The sequence below is a fragment of the Chanodichthys erythropterus genome, chromosome 12, assembly GCF_024489055.1.
Source record: "Chanodichthys erythropterus isolate Z2021 chromosome 12, ASM2448905v1, whole genome shotgun sequence".
NCBI classification, from domain to species: Eukaryota; Metazoa; Chordata; class Actinopteri; order Cypriniformes; family Xenocyprididae; genus Chanodichthys; species Chanodichthys erythropterus.
The window spans coordinates 25,097,465-25,121,537 of record NC_090232.1 but is presented as its reverse complement, the minus strand read 5'-3'; the positions used below and the strand labels follow the sequence as shown (position 1 = coordinate 25,121,537).

The following is a 24,073-nucleotide window of genomic DNA, read 5'->3' as shown; positions in this document are numbered from 1 at the left end:
TTAAAATATTCTTGAATGAACGATTTGATTGACATAATAAATGATTGGTAACGAAATGTTTACTGCAAGTCTCCTTAAAGTTTCACATAATGTGGCACAATTGTCATTAATAATTCAACCGAAATTGAGTGGTGCATTTTGACAAAATGTGATTGTAATCATTAATAGTGATTCTATCAAGTCTAAATATGCATTACAGAACAATATGACTACTTTAACCAGCAGGTGGCAGCAAAGGACCAGTCATTAGCCTACTTTCAGTTTAAAAATGGTCTGGTTTTGTACATTTTCCATGACTGCATTAAACATGTTTACGCACACATTGTTGTAGATATTTGACATACATGATAGGTAAGAAAATCTTAGTGCAAGTCTTGTCTTTCTGACAACAGAATAATGAATGAATGATAAATGGGAATTTGGTTTTTCGCTTATATCTCGGGAACAGGACATCGAAAAATTCTGAAACTCAGAGGGTAGATAGAGCTCAACAGGCCCTGTGGAACGAGACCATCGCGGGGACAGTGAGTGTTGGGGGTCGGGAGTTAAGCCTGGTCTAATGCGTATATTTTTGTGCTTATATCTCAAGAACGCTCAGGCCAAATTGCACCAATCTCGAATCGAATCTAGTCGGGGAAAGGGCCTTTCCAATGAGCCCTTCCCCAAGGTCCTAGGAGGTAGGGCTCGGGAGTTACGGCCGTTTAAAGTCGGGGGTCCCGCGAACTAGCGATCCGCGGGGGGGCGCCCCCGAGGCCCGCGACGGATGTGGCTGCTCAAGGGCCCGGAGGGGACCTTACCATCCGAGTTTGAGCTCGCGGGGACTTTCGGTTCTTGAGTTAGAAGCAAAAATGTACCGGGATTGTGACGTCATTGTCGGCCGCCATTTTAAAACGCGCCCGCTGGTTTTTGGCTAATATCTCGGCGACAATTCAATGAAAATGCCTGAAATTCATAATGTGGACAGACTTCATCTAGACGGTTCGAATGAGCCCGGTGCTGGCTGGATTGGTTGAGATTTCGTTTATAAACATAGGAATATTGTCATTTTTCATCTTTGTAACTGTTATAACTTCTATACCTGTTGCCCAATCACCCCAAAATTTGTCATGCTTATTTAGAACAATATTTGGCATATGCTCACTTATTTTCGTGAAGATCCGAGTTTTCGTTTAGGATTTATAGGCTTTTGAGTACATTTTGCCACACCCATTTTCTAAATGACCCAGTTATAGCAACCCAAAGGACAAAGTTCAACTTTTTTTGATAATTATTGATCTAGAGAGTCCATAGAATTGTCCTACACTGGTTTCATTCCAATCGGGTGAAAAACCTAGGACTAGTTCGCAAAAGTAGGTTTTTCACATATTTGCGAATAATTAATGAAAGATTTGATTGACAGCATTGGTTCTTGAGGCAAAGTTGTTCAGCATGAGGAGATCTATCAAATGATATGCATATTGTGTGGTTTTATGAAACACCACGTGATTACCGAGGCATAAAACTCGTTAGCGCCAACTTGTGGCCGATTTCTTTCAAAATTCTTACAGACCTCTAGGACCATGAGTTGAACATGCCCATCGAGTTTCGTTCCGATCGGCCTCGGTTAACCTTGTCTAATAGGTGCTCAAATTTCATTGGCCGATGGCGGCCATGTTTTTTGAGATACGCCAATGTCCTCATAGACAGTTATGCCCCCTTGGACCAAGACACTGCATGCCAAATTTCAAGTCAATCAGACCAACGGTTGCCTAGTTATAGTCATTTATGTGATTTTTGTGTCTTATAGCACCCCCAAGTGGCAGAGGTGCGCAATTTTTTTTATTTGACTAAAGACTGAGCTTATACATATATGTACCAAGTTTGGCGAAGATATTCCATTCCATTCAAGAGTTATAGCTAAAAACAGCATTTGGCTAACATTAGCATAGAGGTTTTTGGCGTACTGTTTTGTGCAAAATTTGAAATTTCAACTTTTTTTTGATAATTATTGATATTCAGTGTCCAGAGAATATTTCTGCAGTAGTTTGGTTCCGATCGGTTGAAAATCCTAGGACTAGTTCGCAAAAGTAGGTTTGGGCTATAGGTCGATTTTACGGAAAAACGGTGCGTCGTAGCGCAAAAAAAGGCGCATATCAATTTTGTTCGTACTAACCCAAGGATAGCAACCATGTAAAGTTTTTGAGTCTACATCAAGCGGTTTACGAGTTATGGCCAAAAATGTCTGAAAATTTTGTTTTTTGCGCTGTAGCGCCCCCGTTAGGCCGATTTGGGTCATACTTTGTCAACCTCTCCTCGATTTTTGTACTATCATTTGACAAAGTTTCAAGTCTTTAGGCCTTACGGTTTGGGCTGCACGATGCGTTTTACGGCAGAAGAAAAAGAATAATAATAATTAAAGCTGCAAGCAGCATTTACCGGGGTTCAAGCATTTAAGACCTTTAAGCAGATATGCATAAAAAGATACTTTAAAGTTTAAAAGATATTTAAGTTTTATTTACCAAGCATGTAAACACCTAAATCATAGAAGGAATTGACCATTTTCAGCCAAAACAGGCAATTTACCATTGAAAATATATGGATTTTAAAGCTTTTACAGTTATAGCGCCACCTATTGGTCGATCTCCATAAAAATTGGCATGCTTCTTTAGAGGCATATGCTGCGTGTGCTCACTTAATTTCGTGAAGTTCTGAGTTTTAATTTAGGAATTATAAGCTCTTGAGTACATTTTGCCACGCAAAATGTTTTGTTGTAGATATTTGAAATTACATGATAGGTAAGAAAATCTTAGTGCAAGTCTTGTCTTTTTCACACCAAAATAATGAATGAATGAATGATGAATAGGAATTTGGTTTATCGCTTATATCTCAGGAACAGGACATCGAAAAATTCTGAAACTCAGAGGGTAGATAGAGCTCAACGGGCCCTGTGGAACAATCCTGTTCCTGCAGATCTACCTTCCTACAGAGTTCAGCTTTAGCCCAGCTCAACACAACACACCTGTCTGTAATTATGAAGTGCTCCTGAAGATCTTAATTAACTGATTCAGGTGTGTTTTATCAGGGTTATAGCTAAAATGTGCAGGTAGGTAGATATCCAGGAACAGGATTGGGCACCCCTGGTTTAAAGGGATTTTAAATGACAAAACATTGAATTCTTGAAACCTTGAATTATATTAGTGGCCTTCTGCTGCCATCTGGTGGCACAAAATGACAGTGTCAGGCAATTCATTATAGAAATATATAGTTTTAAAGGTTTTTTGACAGTTATAGCGCCACCTATTGCCCGATCTCCACCATTTTTGGGGGATGTCCTCGGAGTGTATCCATACACATGTGTGCCAAATTTGGTGAAAAAATCTCATTTCGTTTTGACGTTATAGACACTTATATATATATGAGCGCATAAAAATTGACCCATGAAAGACTTTGATTGGATTTTTTTGCCACTTCCTATCAAAATTTTGACATTTGGGCTTTAACATATAGTAAACCAACTTAGGTTTCGTGTTTTCTACGGTGGTTTCGTGACGATCGGACAAACGGTTTCGAAAATATTCGCAAATAAAGTGCAAATAAATATTCGCAAACTGCGTGTGCTCACTTAATTTCGTGAAGTTCTGAGTTTTAATTTAGGAATTATAAGCTCTTGAGTACATTTTGCCATGCAAAATGTTTTGTTGTAGATATTTGAAATTACATGATAGGTAAGAATATCTTAGTGCAAGTCTTGTCTTTTTCACACCAAAATAATGAATGAATGAATGATGAATAGGAATTTGGTTTATCGCTTATATCTCAGGAACAGGACATCGAAAAATTCTGAAACTCAGAGGGTAGATAGAGCTCAACGGGCCCTGTGGAACGAGACCATCGCCGGGACAGTGAGTGTTGGGGGTCGGGAGTTACGCCTGGTCTAATGCGTATCTTTTTGTGCTTATATCTCAAGAACGCCTAGACCAAATCGCACCAAACTTGAATCGAATCTAGTTGGGGAAAGGGCCTTTCCAACGAGCCCTTCCCCAAGGTCCTAGGAGGTAGGGCTCGGGAGTTACGGCCGTTTAAATTCGGGGGTCCCGCGAACTAGCGATCCGCGGGGGGGCGTCCCCGAGGCCCGCGACGGATGTGGCCGCTCAAGGGCCGGGAGGGGACCTTGCCATCCGAGTTTGAGCTCGCGGGGACTTTCGGTTCCTGAGTTAGAAGCAAAAATGTACAGGGATGTGACGTCATTGGCGGCCGCCATTTTAAATCGCGCCCGCTGGTTTTTGGCTAATATCTCGGCGAAAATTCAATGAAAATGCCTGAAATTCATAGTGTGGACAGACGTCATCTAGACTGTTCGAATGAGCTCAGTGCTGGCTGGATTGGTTGAGATTTCGTTTATAAACATAGGAATATTGTCATTTTTCATCATTATAACTGTTATAACTTCTATACCTGTTGCCCAATCTTCACAAAATTTGTCATGCTTATTTAGAACAATATTTGGCATATGCTCACTTATTTTCGTGAAGTTCCGAGTTTTCGTTTAGGATTTATAGGCTTTTGAGTACATTTTGCCACACCCATTTTCTAAATGACCAGTTATAGCAACCCAAAGGACAAAGTTCAACTTTTTTTTGATAATTATTGATCTAGAGAGTCCATAGAATTGTCCTACACTGGTTTCATTCCAATCGGGTGAAAAACCTAGGACTAGTTCGCAAAAGTAGGTTTTTCACATATTTGCGAATAATTAATGAACGATTTGATTGACAGAATTGGTTCTTGAGGCAAAGTTGTTCAGCATGAGGAGATCTATCAAATGATATGCATTTTATGAAACACCATGTGATTACCGAGGCGTAAAACTCGTTAGCGCCAACTTGTGGCCGATTTCTTTCAAAATTCTTACAGACCTCTAGGACCATGAGTTGAACATGCCCATTGAGTTTCGTTCCGATCGGCCTCCGTTAACCTGGTCTAATAGGTGCTTAAACTTCATTGGCCGATGGCGGCCATGTTTTTTGAGATACGCCAATGTCCTCATAGACCATCATGCCCCCTTGGACCAAGACACTGCATGCCAAATTTCAAGTCGATTGGACTAACGGTTGCTTAGTTACAGACGTGTTTATGTTTTTTTCAAGTTATAGCGCCACCTAATGCCCAATCGACGAGATTTTTTTATCGTGACCAAAGAATGAGCCCATACACATGTGTACCGAGTTTGGTGCAAATATCTCATTTCGTTCTCGAGTTATAGCCATTTTAGTAAAAGTGGCTCCGCCCTTAACGTACGTTTTGGCGCCCCTTCGTGACCGTGAATCAAAATTTCAACTTTTTTTGATAATTATTGATATTCACACTCCAGAGAACATTTCTGCACTGGTTTGGTTCCGATCGGGCAAAAAACCTAGGACTAGTTCGAAAAGTAGGTTTTGGACAAAATTCAAAATGGCGGGAAAACGGGACCTCGGAGAGCAAATCTGATCTTCTACGCTTGTCACCGCCTTGACGCAAGGATTCCAAATATGTAATTCTTTTAATCTACGACAAACGGTTTAGGAGTTATGAGCCATTTTGCGCATTTGATCGCTGTAGCGCCACCTATTGGCCGATTTGGGTCATACTTTGTCAACCTCTCCTCGATTTTTGTACTATCATCTGACAAAGTTTCAAGTCTCTAGGCCTTACGGTTTGGGCTGCACGATGCGTTTTACGGCAGAAGAAAAAGAATAATTAAAGCTGCAAGCAGCATTTACCGGGGTTCAAGCATTTAAGACCTTTAAGCAGATATGCATAAAAAGATACTTTAAAGTTTAAAAGATATTTAAGTTTTATTTACCAAGCATGTAAACACCTAAATCATAGAAGGAATTGACCATTTTCAGCCAAAACAGGCAATTTACCATTGAAAATATATGGATTTTAAAGCTTTTACAGTTATAGCGCCACCTATTGGTCGATCTCCATAAAAATTGGCATGCTTCTTTAGAGGCATATGCTGCGTGTGCTCACTTAATTTCGTGAAGTTCTGAGTTTTAATTTAGGAATTATAAGCTCTTGAGTACATTTTGCCACGCAAAATGTTTTGTTGTAGATATTTGAAATTACATGATAGGTAAGAAAATCTTAGTGCAAGTCTTGTCTTTTTCACACCAAAATAATGAATGAATGAATGATGAATAGGAATTTGGTTTATCGCTTATATCTCAGGAACAGGACATCGAAAAATTCTGAAACTCAGAGGGTAGATAGAGCTCAACGGGCCCTGTGGAACAATCCTGTTCCTGCAGATCTACCTTCCTACAGAGTTCAGCTTTAGCCCAGCTCAACACAACACACCTGTCTGTAATTATGAAGTGCTCCTGAGGATCTTAATTATAACTGATTCAGGTGTGTTTTATCAGGGTTGGAGCTAAAATGTGCAGGTAGGTAGATATCCAGGAACAGGATTGGGCACCCCTGGTTTAAAGGGATTTTAAATGACAAAACATTGAATTCTTGAAACCTTGAATTATATTAGTGGCCTTCTGCTGCCATCTGGTGGCACAAAATGACAGTGTCAGGCAATTCATTATAGAAATATATAGTTTTAAAGGTTTTTTGACAGTTATAGCGCCACCTATTGCCCGATCTCCACCATTTTTGGGGGATGTCCTTGGAGTGTATCCATACATATGTGTGCCAAATTTGGTGAAAATATCTCATTTCGTTTTGACGTTATAGACACTTATATATATGAGCGCATAAAAATTGACCCATGAAAGACTTTGATTGGATTTTTTTGCCACTTCCTATCAAAATTTTGACATTTGGGCTTTAACATATAGTAAACCAACTTAGGTTTCGTGTTTTCTACGGTGGTTTCGTGACGATCGGACAAACGGTTTCGAAAATATTCGCAAATAAAGTACAAATAAAGTGCAAATAAATATTCGCAAACTGCGTGTGCTCACTTAATTTCGTGAAGTTCTGAGTTTTAATTTAGGAATTATAAGCTCTTGAGTACATTTTGCCACGCAAAATGTTTTGTTGTAGATATTTGAAATTACATGATAGGTAAGAAAATCTTAGTGCAAGTCTTGTCTTTTTCACACCAAAATAATGAATGAATGAATGATGAATAGGAATTTGGTTTATCGCTTATATCTCAGGAACAGGACATCGAAAAATTCTGAAACTCAGAGGGTAGATAGAGCTCAACGGGCCCTGTGGAACGAGACCATCGCCGGGACAGTGAGTGTTGGGGGTCGGGAGTTACGCCTGGTCTAATGCGTATCTTTTTGTGCTTATATCTCAAGAACGCCTAGACCAAATCGCACCAAACTTGAATCGAATCTAGTTGGGGAAAGGGCCTTTCCAACGAGCCCTTCCCCAAGGTCCTAGGAGGTAGGGCTCGGGAGTTACGGCCGTTTAAATTCGGGGGTCCCGCGAACTAGCGATCCGCGGGGGGGCGTCCCCGAGGCCCGCGACGGATGTGGCCGCTCAAGGGCCGGGAGGGGACCTTGCCATCCGAGTTTGAGCTCGCGGGGACTTTCGGTTCCTGAGTTAGAAGCAAAAATGTACCGGGATGTGACGTCATTGGCGGCCGCCATTTTAAATCGCGCCCGCTGGTTTTTGGCTAATATCTCGGCGAAAATTCAATGAAAATGCCTGAAATTCATAGTGTGGACAGATGTCATCTAGACGGTTCGAATGAGCTCAGTGCTGGCTGGATTGGTTGATATTTCGTTTATAAACATAGGAATATTGTCATTTTTCATCATTATAACTGTTATAACTTCTATACCTGTTGCCCAATCTGCACAAAATTTGTCATGCTTATTTAGAACAATATTTGGCATATGCTCACTTATTTTCGTGAAGTTCCGAGTTTTCGTTTAGGATTTATAGGCTTTTGAGTACATTTTGCCACACCCATTTTCTAAATGACCAGTTATAGCAACCCAAAGGACAAAGTTCAACTTTTTTTTGATAATTATTGATCTAGAGAGTCCATAGAATTGTCCTACACTGGTTTCATTCCAATCGGGTGAAAAACCTAGGACTAGTTCGCAAAAGTAGGTTTTTCACATATTTGCGAATAATTAATGAACAATTTGATTGACAGAATTGGTTCTTGAGGCAAAGTTGTTCAGCATGAGGAGATCTATCAAATGATATGCATTTTATGAAACACCATGTGATTACCGAGGCGTAAAACTCGTTAGCGCCAACTTGTGGCCGATTTCTTTCAAAATTCTTACAGACCTCTAGGACCATGAGTTGAACATGCCCATTGAGTTTCGTTCCGATCGGCCTCCGTTAACCTGGTCTAATAGGTGCTCAAACTTCATTGGCCGATGGCGGCCATGTTTTTTGAGATACGCCAATGTCCTCATAGACCATCATGCCCCCTTGGACCAAGACACTGCATGCCAAATTTCAAGTCGATTGGACTAACGGTTGCTTAGTTACAGACGTGTTTATGTTTTTTTCAAGTTATAGCGCCACCTAATGCCCAATCGACGAGATTTTTTTATCTTGACCAAAGAATGAGCCCATACACATGTGTACCGAGATTGGTGCAAATATCTCATTTCGTTCTCGAGTTATAGCCATTTTAGTAAAAGTGGCTCCGCCCTTAACGTACGTTTTGGCGCCCCTTCGTGACCATGAATCAAAATTTCAACTTTTTTTGATAATTATTGATATTCACACTCCAGAGAACATTTCTGCACTGGTTTGGTTCCCATCGGGCGAAAAACCTAGGACTAGTTCGCAAAAGTAGGTTTTGGACAAAATTCAAAATGGCGGGAAAACGGGACCTCGCAGCGCGAATCTTTTTTTCTATGCTTTTCACCGCCTTGATCCAAGGATTCCAAATATGTAATTTTTTTAATCTGCGACAAACGGTTTAGGAGTTATGAGCCATTATGCGCATTTGATCGCTGTAGCGCCACCTATTGGCCGATTTGGGTCATACTTTGTCAACCTCTCCTCGATTTTTGTACTATCATTTGACAAAGTTTCAAGACTTTAGGCCTTACGGTTTGGGCTGCACGATGCGTTTTACGGCAGAAGAAAAAGAATAATAATAATAATTAAAGCTGCAAGCAGCATTTACCGGGGTTCAAGCATTTAAGACCTTTAAGCAGATATGCATAAAAAGATACTTTAAAGTTTAAAAGATATTTAAGTTTTATTTAGCAAGCATGTAAACACCTAAATCATAGAAGGTATTGACCATTTTCAGCCAAAACAGGCAATTTACCATTGAAAATATATGGATTTTAAAGCTTTTACAGTTATAGCGCCACCTATTGGTCGATCTCCATAAAAATTGGCATGCTTCTTTAGAGGCATATGCTGCGTGTGCTCACTTAATTTCGTGAAGTTCTGAGTTTTAATTTAGGAATTATAAGCTCTTGAGTACATTTTGCCACGCAAAATGTTTTGTTGTAGATATTTGAAATTACATGATAGGTAAGAAAATCTTAGTGCAAGTCTTGTCTTTTTCACACCAAAATAATGAATGAATGAATGATGAATAGGAATTTGGTTTATCGCTTATATCTCAGGAACAGGACATCGAAAAATTCTGAAACTCAGAGGGTAGATAGAGCTCAACGGGCCCTGTGGAACGAGACCATCGCCGGGACAGTGAGTGTTGGGGGTCGGGAGTTACGCCTGGTCTAATGCGTATCTTTTTGTGCTTATATCTCAAGAACGCCTAGACCAAATCGCACCAAACTTGAATCGAATCTAGTTGGGGAAAGGGCCTTTCCAACGAGCCCTTCCCCAAGGTCCTAGGAGGTAGGGCTCGGGAGTTACGGCCGTTTAAATTCGGGGGTGCCGCGAACTAGCGATCCGCGGGGGGGCGTCCCCGAGGCCCGCGACGGATGTGGCCGCTCAAGGGCCGGGAGGGGACCTTGCCATCCGAGTTTGAGCTCGCGGGGACTTTCGGTTCCTGAGTTAGAAGCAAAAATGTACCGGGATGTGACGTCATTGGCGGCCGCCATTTTAAATCGCGCCCGCTGGTTTTTGGCTAATATCTCGGCGAAAATTCAATGAAAATGCCTGAAATTCATAGTGTGGACAGACGTCATCTAGACTGTTCGAATGAGCTCAGTGCTGGCTGGATTGGTTGAGATTTCGTTTATAAACATAGGAATATTGTCATTTTTCATCATTATAACTGTTATAACTTCTATACCTGTTGCCCAATCTGCACAAAATTTGTCATGCTTATTTAGAACAATATTTGGCATATGCTCACTTATTTTCGTGAAGTTCCGAGTTTTCGTTTAGGATTTATAGGCTTTTGAGTACATTTTGCCACACCCATTTTCTAAATGACCAGTTATAGCAACCCAAAGGACAAAGTTCAACTTTTTTTTGATAATTATTGATCTAGAGAGTCCATAGAATTGTCCTACACTGGTTTCATTCCAATCGGGTGAAAAACCTAGGACTAGTTCGCAAAAGTAGGTTTTTCACATATTTGCGAATAATTAATGAACAATTTGATTGACAGAATTGGTTCTTGAGGCAAAGTTGTTCAGCATGAGGAGATCTATCAAATGATATGCATTTTATGAAACACCATGTGATTACCGAGGCGTAAAACTCGTTAGCGCCAACTTGTGGCCGATTTCTTTCAAAATTCTTACAGACCTCTAGGACCATGAGTTGAACATGCCCATTGAGTTTCGTTCCGATCGGCCTCCGTTAACCTGGTCTAATAGGTGCTCAAACTTCATTGGCCGATGGCGGCCATGTTTTTTGAGATACGCCAATGTCCTCATAGACCATCATGCCCCCTTGGACCAAGACACTGCATGCCAAATTTCAAGTCGATTGGACTAACGGTTGCTTAGTTACAGACGTGTTTATGTTTTTTTCAAGTTATAGCGCCACCTAATGCCCAATCGACGAGATTTTTTTATCTTGACCAAAGAATGAGCCCATACACATGTGTACCGAGATTGGTGCAAATATCTCATTTCGTTCTCGAGTTATAGCCATTTTAGTAAAAGTGGCTCCGCCCTTAACGTACGTTTTGGCGCCCCTTCGTGACCATGAATCAAAATTTCAACTTTTTTTTGATAATTATTGATATTCACACTCCAGAGAACATTTCTGCACTGGTTTGGTTCCCATCGGGCGAAAAACCTAGGACTAGTTCGCAAAAGTAGGTTTTGGACAAAATTCAAAATGGCGGGAAAACGGGACCTCGCAGCGCGAATCTTTTTTTCTATGCTTTTCACCGCCTTGATCCAAGGATTCCAAATATGTAATTTTTTTAATCTGCGACAAACGGTTTAGGAGTTATGAGCCATTATGCGCATTTGATCGCTGTAGCGCCACCTATTGGCCGATTTGGGTCATACTTTGTCAACCTCTCCTCGATTTTTGTACTATCATTTGACAAAGTTTCAAGTCTTTAGGCCTTACGGTTTGGGCTGCACGATGCGTTTTACGGCAGAAGAAAAAGAATAATAATAATAATTAAAGCTGCAAGCAGCATTTACCGGGGTTCAAGCATTTAAGACCTTTAAGCAGATATGCATAAAAAGATACTTTAAAGTTTAAAAGATATTTAAGTTTTATTTAGCAAGCATGTAAACACCTAAATCATAGAAGGTATTGACCATTTTCAGCCAAAACAGGCAATTTACCATTGAAAATATATGGATTTTAAAGCTTTTACAGTTATAGCGCCACCTATTGGTCGATCTCCATAAAAATTGGCATGCTTCTTTAGAGGCATATGCTGCGTGTGCTCACTTAATTTCGTGAAGTTCTGAGTTTTAATTTAGGAATTATAAGCTCTTGAGTACATTTTGCCACGCAAAATGTTTTGTTGTAGATATTTGAAATTACATGATAGGTAAGAAAATCTTAGTGCAAGTCTTGTCTTTTTCACACCAAAATAATGAATGAATGAATGATGAATAGGAATTTGGTTTATCGCTTATATCTCAGGAACAGGACATCGAAAAATTCTGAAACTCAGAGGGTAGATAGAGCTCAACGGGCCCTGTGGAACGAGACCATCGCCGGGACAGTGAGTGTTGGGGGTCGGGAGTTACGCCTGGTCTAATGCGTATCTTTTTGTGCTTATATCTCAAGAACGCCTAGACCAAATCGCACCAAACTTGAATCGAATCTAGTTGGGGAAAGGGCCTTTCCAACGAGCCCTTCCCCAAGGTCCTAGGAGGTAGGGCTCGGGAGTTACGGCCGTTTAAATTCGGGGGTGCCGCGAACTAGCGATCCGCGGGGGGGCGTCCCCGAGGCCCGCGACGGATGTGGCCGCTCAAGGGCCGGGAGGGGACCTTGCCATCCGAGTTTGAGCTCGCGGGGACTTTCGGTTCCTGAGTTAGAAGCAAAAATGTACCGGGATGTGACGTCATTGGCGGCCGCCATTTTAAATCGCGCCCGCTGGTTTTTGGCTAATATCTCGGCGAAAATTCAATGAAAATGCCTGAAATTCATAGTGTGGACAGACGTCATCTAGACTGTTCGAATGAGCTCAGTGCTGGCTGGATTGGTTGAGATTTCGTTTATAAACATAGGAATATTGTCATTTTTCATCATTATAACTGTTATAACTTCTATACCTGTTGCCCAATCTTCACAAAATTTGTCATGCTTATTTAGAACAATATTTGGCATATGCTCACTTATTTTCGTGAAGTTCCGAGTTTTCGTTTAGGATTTATAGGCTTTTGAGTACATTTTGCCACACCCATTTTCTAAATGACCAGTTATAGCAACCCAAAGGACAAAGTTCAACTTTTTTTGATAATTATTGATCTAGAGAGTCCATAGAATTGTCCTACACTGGTTTCATTCCAATCGGGTGAAAAACCTAGGACTAGTTCGCAAAAGTAGGTTTTTCACATATTTGCGAATAATTAATGAACGATTTGATTGACAGAATTGGTTCTTGAGGCAAAGTTGTTCAGCATGAGGAGATCTATCAAATGATATGCATTTTATGAAACACCATGTGATTACCGAGGCGTAAAACTCGTTAGCGCCAACTTGTGGCCGATTTCTTTCAAAATTCTTACAGACCTCTAGGACCATGAGTTGAACATGCCAATTGAGTTTCGTTCCGATCGGCCTCCGTTAACCTGGTCTAATAGGTGCTTAAACTTCATTGGCCGATGGCGGCCATGTTTTTTGAGATACGCCAATGTCCTCATAGACCATCATGCCCCCTTGGACCAAGACACTGCATGCCAAATTTCAAGTCGATTGGACTAACGGTTGCTTAGTTACAGACGTGTTTATGTTTTTTTCAAGTTATAGCGCCACCTAATGCCCAATCGACGAGATTTTTTTATCGTGACCAAAGAATGAGCCCATACACATGTGTACCGAGTTTGGTGCAAATATCTCATTTCGTTCTCGAGTTATAGCCATTTTAGTAAAAGTGGCTCCGCCCTTAACGTACGTTTTGGCGCCCCTTCGTGACCGTGAATCAAAATTTCAACTTTTTTTTGATAATTATTGATATTCACACTCCAGAGAACATTTCTGCACTGGTTTGGTTCCGATCGGGCAAAAAACCTAGGACTAGTTCGAAAAGTAGGTTTTGGACAAAATTCAAAATGGCGGGAAAACGGGACCTCGGAGAGCAAATCTGATCTTCTACGCTTGTCACCGCCTTGACGCAAGGATTCCAAATATGTAATTCTTTTAATCTACGACAAACGGTTTAGGAGTTATGAGCCATTTTGCGCATTTGATCGCTGTAGCGCCACCTATTGGCCGATTTGGGTCATACTTTGTCAACCTCTCCTCGATTTTTGTACTATCATCTGACAAAGTTTCAAGTCTCTAGGCCTTACGGTTTGGGCTGCACGATGCGTTTTACGGCAGAAGAAAAAGAATAATAATAATAAAAATCAGCACAATAACAATAGGGTTTCAGCACTACGTGCTTGAACCCCTAATAATAATAATAATAATTAAAGCTGCAAGCAGCATTTACCGGGGTTCAAGCATTTAAGACCTTTAAGCAGATATGCATAAAAAGATATTTTAAAGTTTGAAAGATATTTAAGTTTTATTTAGCAAGCATGTCACCACTTAAATCACAGATGAACAGCTATGATATATGCTAAACCAAACACAGAGAAAGAAAAGGCTTAAACAATAATACGCATGCTTACTCATACACACACACACCACTTATTAGGTTCACTTTCATTCTGTGTCAAAACAGTATCTGTTTTGTGTTTCAAGTATATTTCCATGTTCACTACATTAATTAAACGTGCTTACAAACACATTTTGTTGCAGATATGGATATTTGAAATCAATAATGAGGTAAGAAAATGCTTATTCCAGGTTTTCCCTTTAAAAATCATCATTTTCAGGTCTCAATGTAATTGTAATGTTGTATTATTGCAAAAAAACATATGTCAGATGAACAAATGAAGAGGTAAACTTTGACAAAATGTGATTTGTAATGATATAATAAGGATTTATATAGTTTAAAAGAGATTGGAAAAACCTTGAAATCTTGAACTATATTAGTGGCCTTCTACTGCCATCTGGTGGCAAATGACAATTTCAGGACATACAAAACATATGAACATTGTCATTCAACACATTTTTAACTGTTAAAGTTAGCTATTGTCCCGATCTCCATGAAATTGCTTGTTTAGAGTCATGTCACACGTCCTTGCTTATTTTCAGAAAGATCTGAGCATTCCTTGGAGAGATATATGGCTTTCAGGGACACTTGGTGAAGGCCACATTTTGAAATGACCCTTTTATATCCACTAATGCAAAAGTTCAACTTTTTTTGATCATTATTAAACAACAGAGTCCAGAGAATTGTACTGCATTGGTTTTATTCAGATTGAGCAAAAAACCTGATTAGTATGCAAAAGTAGGTTTTTAAAATATTCTTGAATGAACAATTTGATTGGCAAAATAAATGATGGGTAACAAAATGTTTACTCCAAGTCTCCTTAAAGTTTCACATAATGTGGCAAAATTGTCATTAATACTTCAACCGAAATTAAGTGATGCATTTTGACAAAATGTGATTGTAATCATTAATAGTGATTTTATCAAGTCTAAATATGGATTATAGAACAATATGACAACTTTAACCAGCAGGTGGCAGCAAAGGACCAGTCATTAGCCTACTTTCATGGTCTGGTTTTGGTTTTGTACATTTTCCATGACTGCATTAAACATGTTTACACACACATTGTTGTAGATATTTGAAATACATGATAGGTAAGAAAATCTTAGTGCAAGTCTTGTCTTTCTGACAACAGAATAATGAATGAATGATAAATGGGAATTTGGTTTTTCGCTTATATCTCGGGAACAGGACATCGAAAAATTCTGAAACTCAGAGGGTAGATAGTGCTCAACAGGCCCTGTGGAACGAGACCATCGCGGGGACAGTGAGTGTTGGGGGTCGGGAGTTACGCCTGGTCTAATGCGTATCTTTTTGTGCTTATATCTCAAGAACGCTCAGGCCAAATAGCACCAAACTCGAATCGAATCTAGTCGGGGAAAGGGCCTTTCCAACGAGCCCTTCCCCAAGGTCCTAGGAGGTAGGGCTCGGGAGTTACGGCCGTTTAAAGTCGGGGGTCCCGCGAACTAGCGATCCGCGGGGGGGCGTCCCCGAGGCCCGCGACGGATGTGGCCGCTCAAGGGCCCGGAGGGGACCTTGCCATCCGAGTTTGAGCTCGCGGGGACTTTCGGTTCCTGAGTTAGAAGCAAAAATGTACCGGGATGTGACGTCATTGGCGGCCGCCATTTTAAAACGCGCCCGCTGGTTTTTGGCTAATATCTCGGCGACAATTCAATGAAAATGCCCGAAATTCATAATGTGGACAGACTTCATCTAGACGGTTCGAATGAGCCCGGTGCTGGCTGGATTGGTTGAGATTTCGTTTATAAACATAGGAATATTGTCATTTTTCATCATTATAACTGTTATAACTTCTATACCTGTTGCCCAATCTTCACAAAATTTGTCATGCTTATTTAGAACAATATTTGGCATATGCTCACTTATTTTCGTGAAGTTCCGAGTTTTCGTTTAGGATTTATAGGCTTTTGAGTACATTTTGCCACACCCATTTTCTAAATGACCAGTTATAGCAACCCAAAGGACAAAGTTCAACTTTTTTTTGATAATTATTGATCTAGAGAGTCCATAGAATTGTCCTACACTGGTTTCATTCCAATCGGGTGAAAAACCTAGGACTAGTTCGCAAAAGTAGGTTTTTCACATATTTGCGAATAATTAATGAACGATTTGATTGACAGAATTGGTTCTTGAGGCAAAGTTGTTCAGCATGAGGAGATCTATCAAATGATATGCATTTTATGAAACACCATGTGATTACCGAGGCGTAAAACTCGTTAGCGCCAACTTGTGGCCGATTTCTTTCAAAATTCTTACAGACCTCTAGGACCATGAGTTGAACATGCCCATTGAGTTTCGTTCCGATCGGCCTCCGTTAACCTGGTCTAATAGGTGCTTAAACTTCATTGGCCGATGGCGGCCATGTTTTTTGAGATACGCCAATGTCCTCATAGACCATCATGCCCCCTTGGACCAAGACACTGCATGCCAAATTTCAAGTCGATTGGACTAACGGTTGCTTAGTTACAGACGTGTTTATGTTTTTTTCAAGTTATAGCGCCACCTAATGCCCAATCGACGAGATTTTTTTATCGTGACCAAAGAATGAGCCCATACACATGTGTACCGAGTTTGGTGCAAATATCTCATTTCGTTCTCGAGTTATAGCCATTTTAGTAAAAGTGGCTCCGCCCTTAACGTACGTTTTGGCGCCCCTTCGTGACCGTGAATCAAAATTTCAACTTTTTTTTGATAATTATTGATATTCACACTCCAGAGAACATTTCTGCACTGGTTTGGTTCCGATCGGGCAAAAAACCTAGGACTAGTTCGAAAAGTAGGTTTTGGACAAAATTCAAAATGGCGGGAAAACGGGACCTCGGAGAGCAAATCTGATCTTCTACGCTTGTCACCGCCTTGACGCAAGGATTCCAAATATGTAATTCTTTTAATCTACGACAAACGGTTTAGGAGTTATGAGCCATTTTGCGCATTTGATCGCTGTAGCGCCACCTATTGGCCGATTTGGGTCATACTTTGTCAACCTCTCCTCGATTTTTGTACTATCATCTGACAAAGTTTCAAGTCTCTAGGCCTTACGGTTTGGGCTGCACGATGCGTTTTACGGCAGAAGAAAAAGAATAATAATAATAAAAATCAGCACAATAACAATAGGGTTTCAGCACTACGTGCTTGAACCCCTAATTAAAGCTGCAAGCAGCATTTACCGGGGTTCAAGCCTTTAAGGCGTTTAACTAACATATATGTGCAAAAAGATATTAAGCTTTATTTAGCAAGCATGACACTGCTTAAATCACAGATGACCAGCTAATATATATGCTAAATCAAACACAGAGAAAGAGAAAGAAAAGGCTTAAACAATAATACGCGTGCTTACACATACACAAACACACATCACTTATTGGCTCACTTTCATTCTGTGTCAGAACAGTATCTGTTTTGTGTTTTGTGTGTCTGAGCATTCCTTGGAGAGATATATGGCTTTCAGGGACACTTGGTGAAGGCCACATTTTGAAATGACCCTTTTATATCCACTAATGCAAAAGTTCAACTTTTTTTGATTATTATTAAACAACAGAGTCCAGAGAATTGTACTGCATTGGTTTTATTCAGATTGAGCAAAAAACCTGATTAGTATGCAAAAGTAGGTTTTTAAAATATTCTTGAATGAACGATTTGATTGACATAATAAATGATGGGTAACAAAATGTTTACTGCAAGTCTCCTTAAAGTTTCACATAATGTGGCACAATTGTCATTAATAATTGAACCGAAATTGAGTGATGCATTTTGACAAAATGTGATTGTAATCATTAATAGTGATTTTATCAAGTCTAAATATGCATTACAGAACAATATGACTACTTTAACCAGCAGGTGGCAGCAAAGGACCAGTCATTAGCCTACTTTCAGTTTAAAAATGGTCTGGTTTTGTACATTTTCCATAACTGCATTAAACATGTTTACACACACATTGTTGTAAATATTTGAAATACATGATAGGTAAGAAAATCTTAGTGCAAGTCTTGTCTTTCTGACAACAGAATAATGAATGAATGATAAATGGGAATTTGGTTTTTCGCTTATATCTCGGGAACAGGACATCGAAAAATTCTGAAACTCAGAGAGTAGATAGTGCTCAACAGGCCCTGTGGAACGAGACCATCGCGGGGACAGTGAGTGTTGGGGGTCGGGAGTTACGCCTGGTCTAATGCGTATCTTTTTGTGCTTATATCTCAAGAACGCCCAGACCAAATCGCACCAATCTTGAATCGAATCTAGTTGGGGAAATGGCCTTTCCAACGAGCCCTTCCCCAAGGTCCTAGGAGGTAGGGCTCGGGAGTTACGGCCGTTTAAATTCGGGGGTCCCGCGAACTTGCGATCCGCGGGGGGGCGTTCCCGAGGCCCGAGACGGATGTGGCCGCTCAAGGGCCCGGAGGGGACCTTACCATCCGAGTTTGAGCTCGCGGGGACTTTCGGTTCCTGAGTTAGAAGCAAAAATGTACCGGGATGTGACGTCATTGGCGGCCGCCATTTTAAAACGCGCCCGCTGGTTTTTGGCTAATATCTCGGCGAAAATTCAATGAAAATGCCTGAAATTCATAATGTGGACAGACGTCATCTAGACGGTTCGAATGAGCTCAGTGCTGGCTGGATTGGTTTTATTTTGGATGGATTTATTTATTTTGTTTATAACACTATTTTCACATTTCTCTGCAATTATAATGCGTTTTAATTATTATTCCATGCACTAGAGGGCGCATGTATTATTGTTAGAGATAGCGTATTCCGGGTTTGCCCGGAAGTGAAGCCATTTTGTCTACTAGCTGGGCAAGGTAAGATGTATGGTGTTCTTTCTGTCTCTAATCCTAATCATCTGTGCATTATTGTTAGTCATCCGTGATATTTTGAAGTTATTCTAAGTAGTTTTTTGTGTGTTTGCATATTGTGTGGCTGTATTTCTTACATAAATGTTGAAAGGCAACGTTTTATTTCAGTTCTAGATTCTTAATTGACTGGGACAGTAATTTGATTATAAGACGAAATAAATCTCTTCTTTTTTTTTTACAGTGATTGCTATTATTAGTTTAATAGTTAGTAGTTCATGTAGTTTATTCTTAGTATTGACATGTTTGGAAAGTAAGGGTGTAATTGTTAATTGCTCTAGCTTCATCTGTTTTTCTTCTTGGTTGAATTTATCATTAGCTTCAGTTTTAAAGGGTAGTTCATAAAAAAATACCAGTTTTGTGTTATATTTACTCATATTTTGTTGACGATGTAAATTCTGTCTATAGATACATTAGTATATTGTATAACGCATGCAGTGCGTCAACAACGTGTAGCACATGCAGTGCATGGGCAAGACACGTGATAAATGTTATTCATATGGTGCATTCAAGTCCTCCTGGGAAGTTTGTATTTATGAGGTGGAAAGTCGTGTGTACAACGGTAGGTGTCTTTCAAGTCACTTTCGTCGGAGTATGATGGCGGTGGGCCTTGTCTAAATTAATTACACAAAATAACAACATTTCTGCTTCTAGAAAATGTAGAGCAAAGAATATGCATTAGTTGTATGTTGCTTTTTTATGTTTTTTAATTAATTTATGAAGCCATTGTAAAATTTATTGTTACATATTACATTTTTATATTGTGATGCTATCGTATTTTTTGCTGGGAATCAGCTTACTTCGTTGTAAATAGAAAAGCCTGACAATGTCACTGCTAAATACCTGTAAGTATTGTGGTATTTCACTATGTTTCTGATTGACATGCCCCCAACTCGTACAGATCGGAGATTAAAGAAAATTACGAGATTCCCACTGGTATTTACGACATTGTGGTGGCGTTCATGTTGGTTCTGCTCGTAAATACGATCTTTCCGACATGACTTGAACGCACCATTAGTCTTTTTAACTAAAGCTAATTTTTTAACCATTTGTTGTGTAAATGTTTTATTCTTTATTGTTATGAAATTTTTCCATGTACCATGAATATGAAATCGAAATTACATACTTTAATAATCATAATTAAATCGTAATTGTAATAATCGTACTTTATCAGTCTCATGTTTCACTTGTTGTTAAACGTTTTTCTGTGTTTGTTGTGTACATAACTGAAAGCATAATAAGTTTGTGATTGGAAGAGAGAGGGCAGATAACTAATACGTGACATGATTGACAGTCAAGTCAAGTAAGCAATCATGGAAACATACTTGATACAGCATTTTAAATCAGTGATGCTCATTAGATCACATAATTTCGTGGATAAACAATAGAATCAGATTATATGTAAAACAAAAAAAATGAAAGTATACCTAATGATATCAGTATCTCTCTTAATAAACAATTTTGACTAAAAGCCATAATTGGCCGTGTTTAGTGATGCTTGCATTAAAATGTAGTGTGAAGTCTTTAAATGTATTTCTTTATATGTTATTAATTTTTTCTCAATTTTGTTGCAGAAGATTTGCAGAAACGTGATTTGAGGTAAGATGATAGTTCTTTTGATATTGCAATAATATGTCCAACAGTGAAGTATTTTGGGTAAAGTAGTGAATGTTTCACAATTTTTTTAATAGATAGCGTGTTGATAAGATTTGTGTAATATACTGTGTATTCTGTAAATAGTTATTATATGTGCTTTCTGAAGATATGTCTAATAAATTTTTATTTTATTTTATTATATTCTTTTTATTTATAGGTAAGAAAAACTCAAATGTTTATCATTTTTTGTAGGACTAGAGTGAATGTAGTTATAAAGGTCATGAAAATCTACATTGAGACATTTATAGTGCAAAAGATATTGATTTCAGTACAAGAAGTTACGTTAAAGTAAAATATTAATCCCTCACACAACAATTATTTTATTGTATTTTAAATGAGGAAAGCATTTCAATTAAGATGGACTTTATTAATTGCAAATAGTCTGGCTGTGCTTAATGGGTATATATTTTTTTCCCTTTAAGCACACCCCTGTACTCATTAAGCTCACATCATGTTTTATTAAAAATTCTTGTTTATTTTAAACAGCCTTTTTAAAGAATAATTGAAAAATGTTTTATTTTAAGGCACAAAGTTAATCACACAGACACACAAAAACAGAACTATAAAATCAAGCAACGAGGCATTCAATTTGATCACTTATATATAATATACATGATTTTCCACTTTCTACTTTCCAGTTTAAATAATTTTGCTAAAGTTTGTTGTTTAGCACATTTTGAAATAATGAAAACAATCATGAGTAGTTGGTGGTGGTGTTGGAATTTGAATAATGATTTATCCTTTATGATCATAAGTTAGTTTTGTTTCAACACTTTTGAATTGCTGTGTGTGAATATACATAGATGCACACAGATTTGTATGTGTGCTTATGATATAATGCAATAGAAAATTTGCACATTTACTGCATTTTGAAACTGTTTGGGAAAATAATCTCTAAACTGAACATTTAATAATTATTTGACACCATTTGTAAGTTAAAAATGGGGTAAAGGTCTTTCAAATGCAAAGAAGCTAAATTATTGTTCATTGGTACAAAGAAATAAATAAAATATGTAACTTTATGATTTCACCACTAGATGTCAGTATAGCTCTAATTAAAACAGGGTTGTTTTGTAGGGATTTAAAGAATTGTGTATTCGTTATCAATGGCTTTTTAGTGCAATCTGTTTATTGAAAAGCATAATGACTATGCAGGTTAATTTTATGTTTGTTATATATGTGAGTAATTATGTTCTGTTTGGTTATTATGGTTAGCTAATATGTTAATAGTTGTGAGTTTAGTTACCATTCAGTTTTATCAGTTAAACATTTAAAAATGAAAAAGTTAATGCTTGTATTTATTTAATTTTTTCATATATAAACATTTTAAGTGCAAAAGACCAAAGTAAGGAGAGTAGCATGCAATATTATTGTTACTAAACATTATTGTAATGTGAACTAAATTTAAAAAAAATCTTTAATGTATTTTTTGTTAATTATTATGCAGTAATATGTCATTTAATTTATCTTCCTATATTTTGTGTATGTGCAGATGCCTCGGACGAAGCAGTCTCAGCGTTCTCAGGCAGCCAAGAGGAGAATCGCGGACAGGCTGGCTGCTAATCCTGAAGAGATTTTGCAGCCTCCTAAACAAAGAAAAGAAATACAAGAGCCTGATCCTAATTTTGCCAATTGTTCCGAATTTGCCAATTGTTCCGAATTTGCCAATTGTTCCGAATTTGCCAATTTTACCGATTCTTACCCAAAGTCTGATTCAGACGCTAATTCAAAGTCTATGCCAAAGTTTCCAAAAGATGCTGAGATGACTATGCATGCTGTTTCTTATTTGTCTCCACAGACTTCCTATATCAGAGGCTCTTTTCATCAAGGACATCCCCGCTTCAATCCCAATGGTGGTAAGCAATGTGCTGCAAACAGTTTAATTGCCATTGTCATGTCTAAGATGAAAAATGTGTTGCAGTGGACCATCAGTGACCTGAATGATGTTCTGATTCACGGAAATGACCTGTACAGTGCCATGAGAGATGCAGGGAAAATCAACGATCACTTAGATGGCTACATGGAAGTTGCTGAGCTGCCTGACACACACACGCTGAATAATTGTACTTTTTCAATAAAGTATGGACAATTACACACAGGGTTGTTTGGCATTTCTAATTATGATGAAGGTCTGCAAGGCTTCGCCATGTCATTTGATGAAGCAGTAAAACAAGCATTCCAGAGGTTTGATGCATGTTTGGTAAATATGAACCACACCATATGTGCAGCTGTTAGACAAGGTTCATGGTATGCAGTGATTGATCCACATTCCCGACACTGTGATGGAACAATGGCAGCTTACGGTAAGAGTAGTGACTTTCTATGGCAGCATAGAATCTTTACTCATTCATTTCAAGAGACTTGGTGCATCCTTGAATGCAAAAAATCATCCTTTTGAGGTAACGGGGGTTGAGGTGAATAAGTGTGTACAAAAGTCAAAATGTTTCTCTCCCTATGTCTCTACTACTGAACATAATGAGATGAAAATGAATGCTGGTACTGATGTATGTCCCCAGAGATCTTGCATAAGAGGCTCTTTCCATCAAGGACATCCCCGTTTCAATCCCAATGGTGGTAAGCAATGTGCTGCAAACAGTTTAATTGCTATTGTCATGTCTAAGATGAAAAATGTGTTGCAGTGGACCGTCAGTGACCTGAATGATGTCCTCATTCACGGAGATGACCTGTACAGTGCCATGAGAGATGCAGGGAAAATCAACGATTGCACAGATGGCTACATTCAAGTTGCTGAGCTGCCTGACACACACGTTGAATAATTGCACTTTTTCAATAAAGTATGGACAATTGCTCACAGGGTTGTTTGGCATTTCTCATTATGATGAAGGTCTACAAGGGTTTGCCATGTCATTTGATGAAGCAGTAAAACAAGCATTCCAGAGGTTTGATGCATGTTTGGTAAATATGAACCACACCATATGTGCAGTTGTCAGACAAGGTTCATGGTATGCAGTGATTGATCCACATTCACGACGCTCTGATGGAACATATGCACAGTATGGTAAGAGTATAGTGACTTTCTATGGCAGCATAGAATCTTTGCTCATTCACTTCAGGAGACTTGGTGCATCATTGATTGCAAAAAATCGTCCTTTTGAGGTAACTGGGGTCGAGGCAAATATGATTAATGATAACACTCTCCGCAATCGTTTGGTGTGCCATCCAGTGGTGGAAGAAAATACTGAAGCAGAACCAGTGAGTAGAGGTATGAAATCAGAAATGGAAAGTTGCAGTAATACTCTGACTGATTTTATCAACACAGATGCAATACCTGTGCATGAAACATGTACACAAATTGACAAAGATATTCAAAATAATCAGGTGATATGTAATCCTGTGATGGAAAATACTAAAATAGAAAAAATGACTGAGGGTATAAAATCAGAAATGGAAAGTT

The 24,073-nt window shown here is 38.9% G+C and overlaps 1 protein-coding gene across 3 annotated transcripts; it reads left to right on the top strand.

Annotated features, from left to right (window-relative positions):
- The first annotated feature begins 18,870 nt into the window (after positions 1-18,870).
- Positions 18,871-23,414, top strand: LOC137032796 (uncharacterized). 3 transcript variants are annotated; one of them, XM_067404744.1, is made up of 3 exons: positions 18,871-18,951; positions 20,577-20,601; positions 22,151-23,322. In XM_067404744.1, the coding sequence occupies exon 3, from the start codon at positions 22,151-22,153 to the stop codon at positions 23,054-23,056; it is 906 nt and encodes a 301-aa protein (XP_067260845.1). In that variant the 5' UTR covers positions 18,871-18,951; positions 20,577-20,601; the 3' UTR covers positions 23,057-23,322. The 3 variants fall into 3 exon arrangements, 1 of the variants encoding a protein (XP_067260845.1); XR_010896747.1 differs by lacking the exon at positions 18,871-18,951 and having other exon boundaries at positions 19,212-20,601; positions 22,151-23,232; positions 23,298-23,414; XR_010896746.1 differs by lacking the exon at positions 18,871-18,951 and having other exon boundaries at positions 19,212-20,601; positions 22,151-23,232; positions 23,280-23,388.
- The last annotated feature ends 659 nt before the right edge of the window (positions 23,415-24,073 follow it).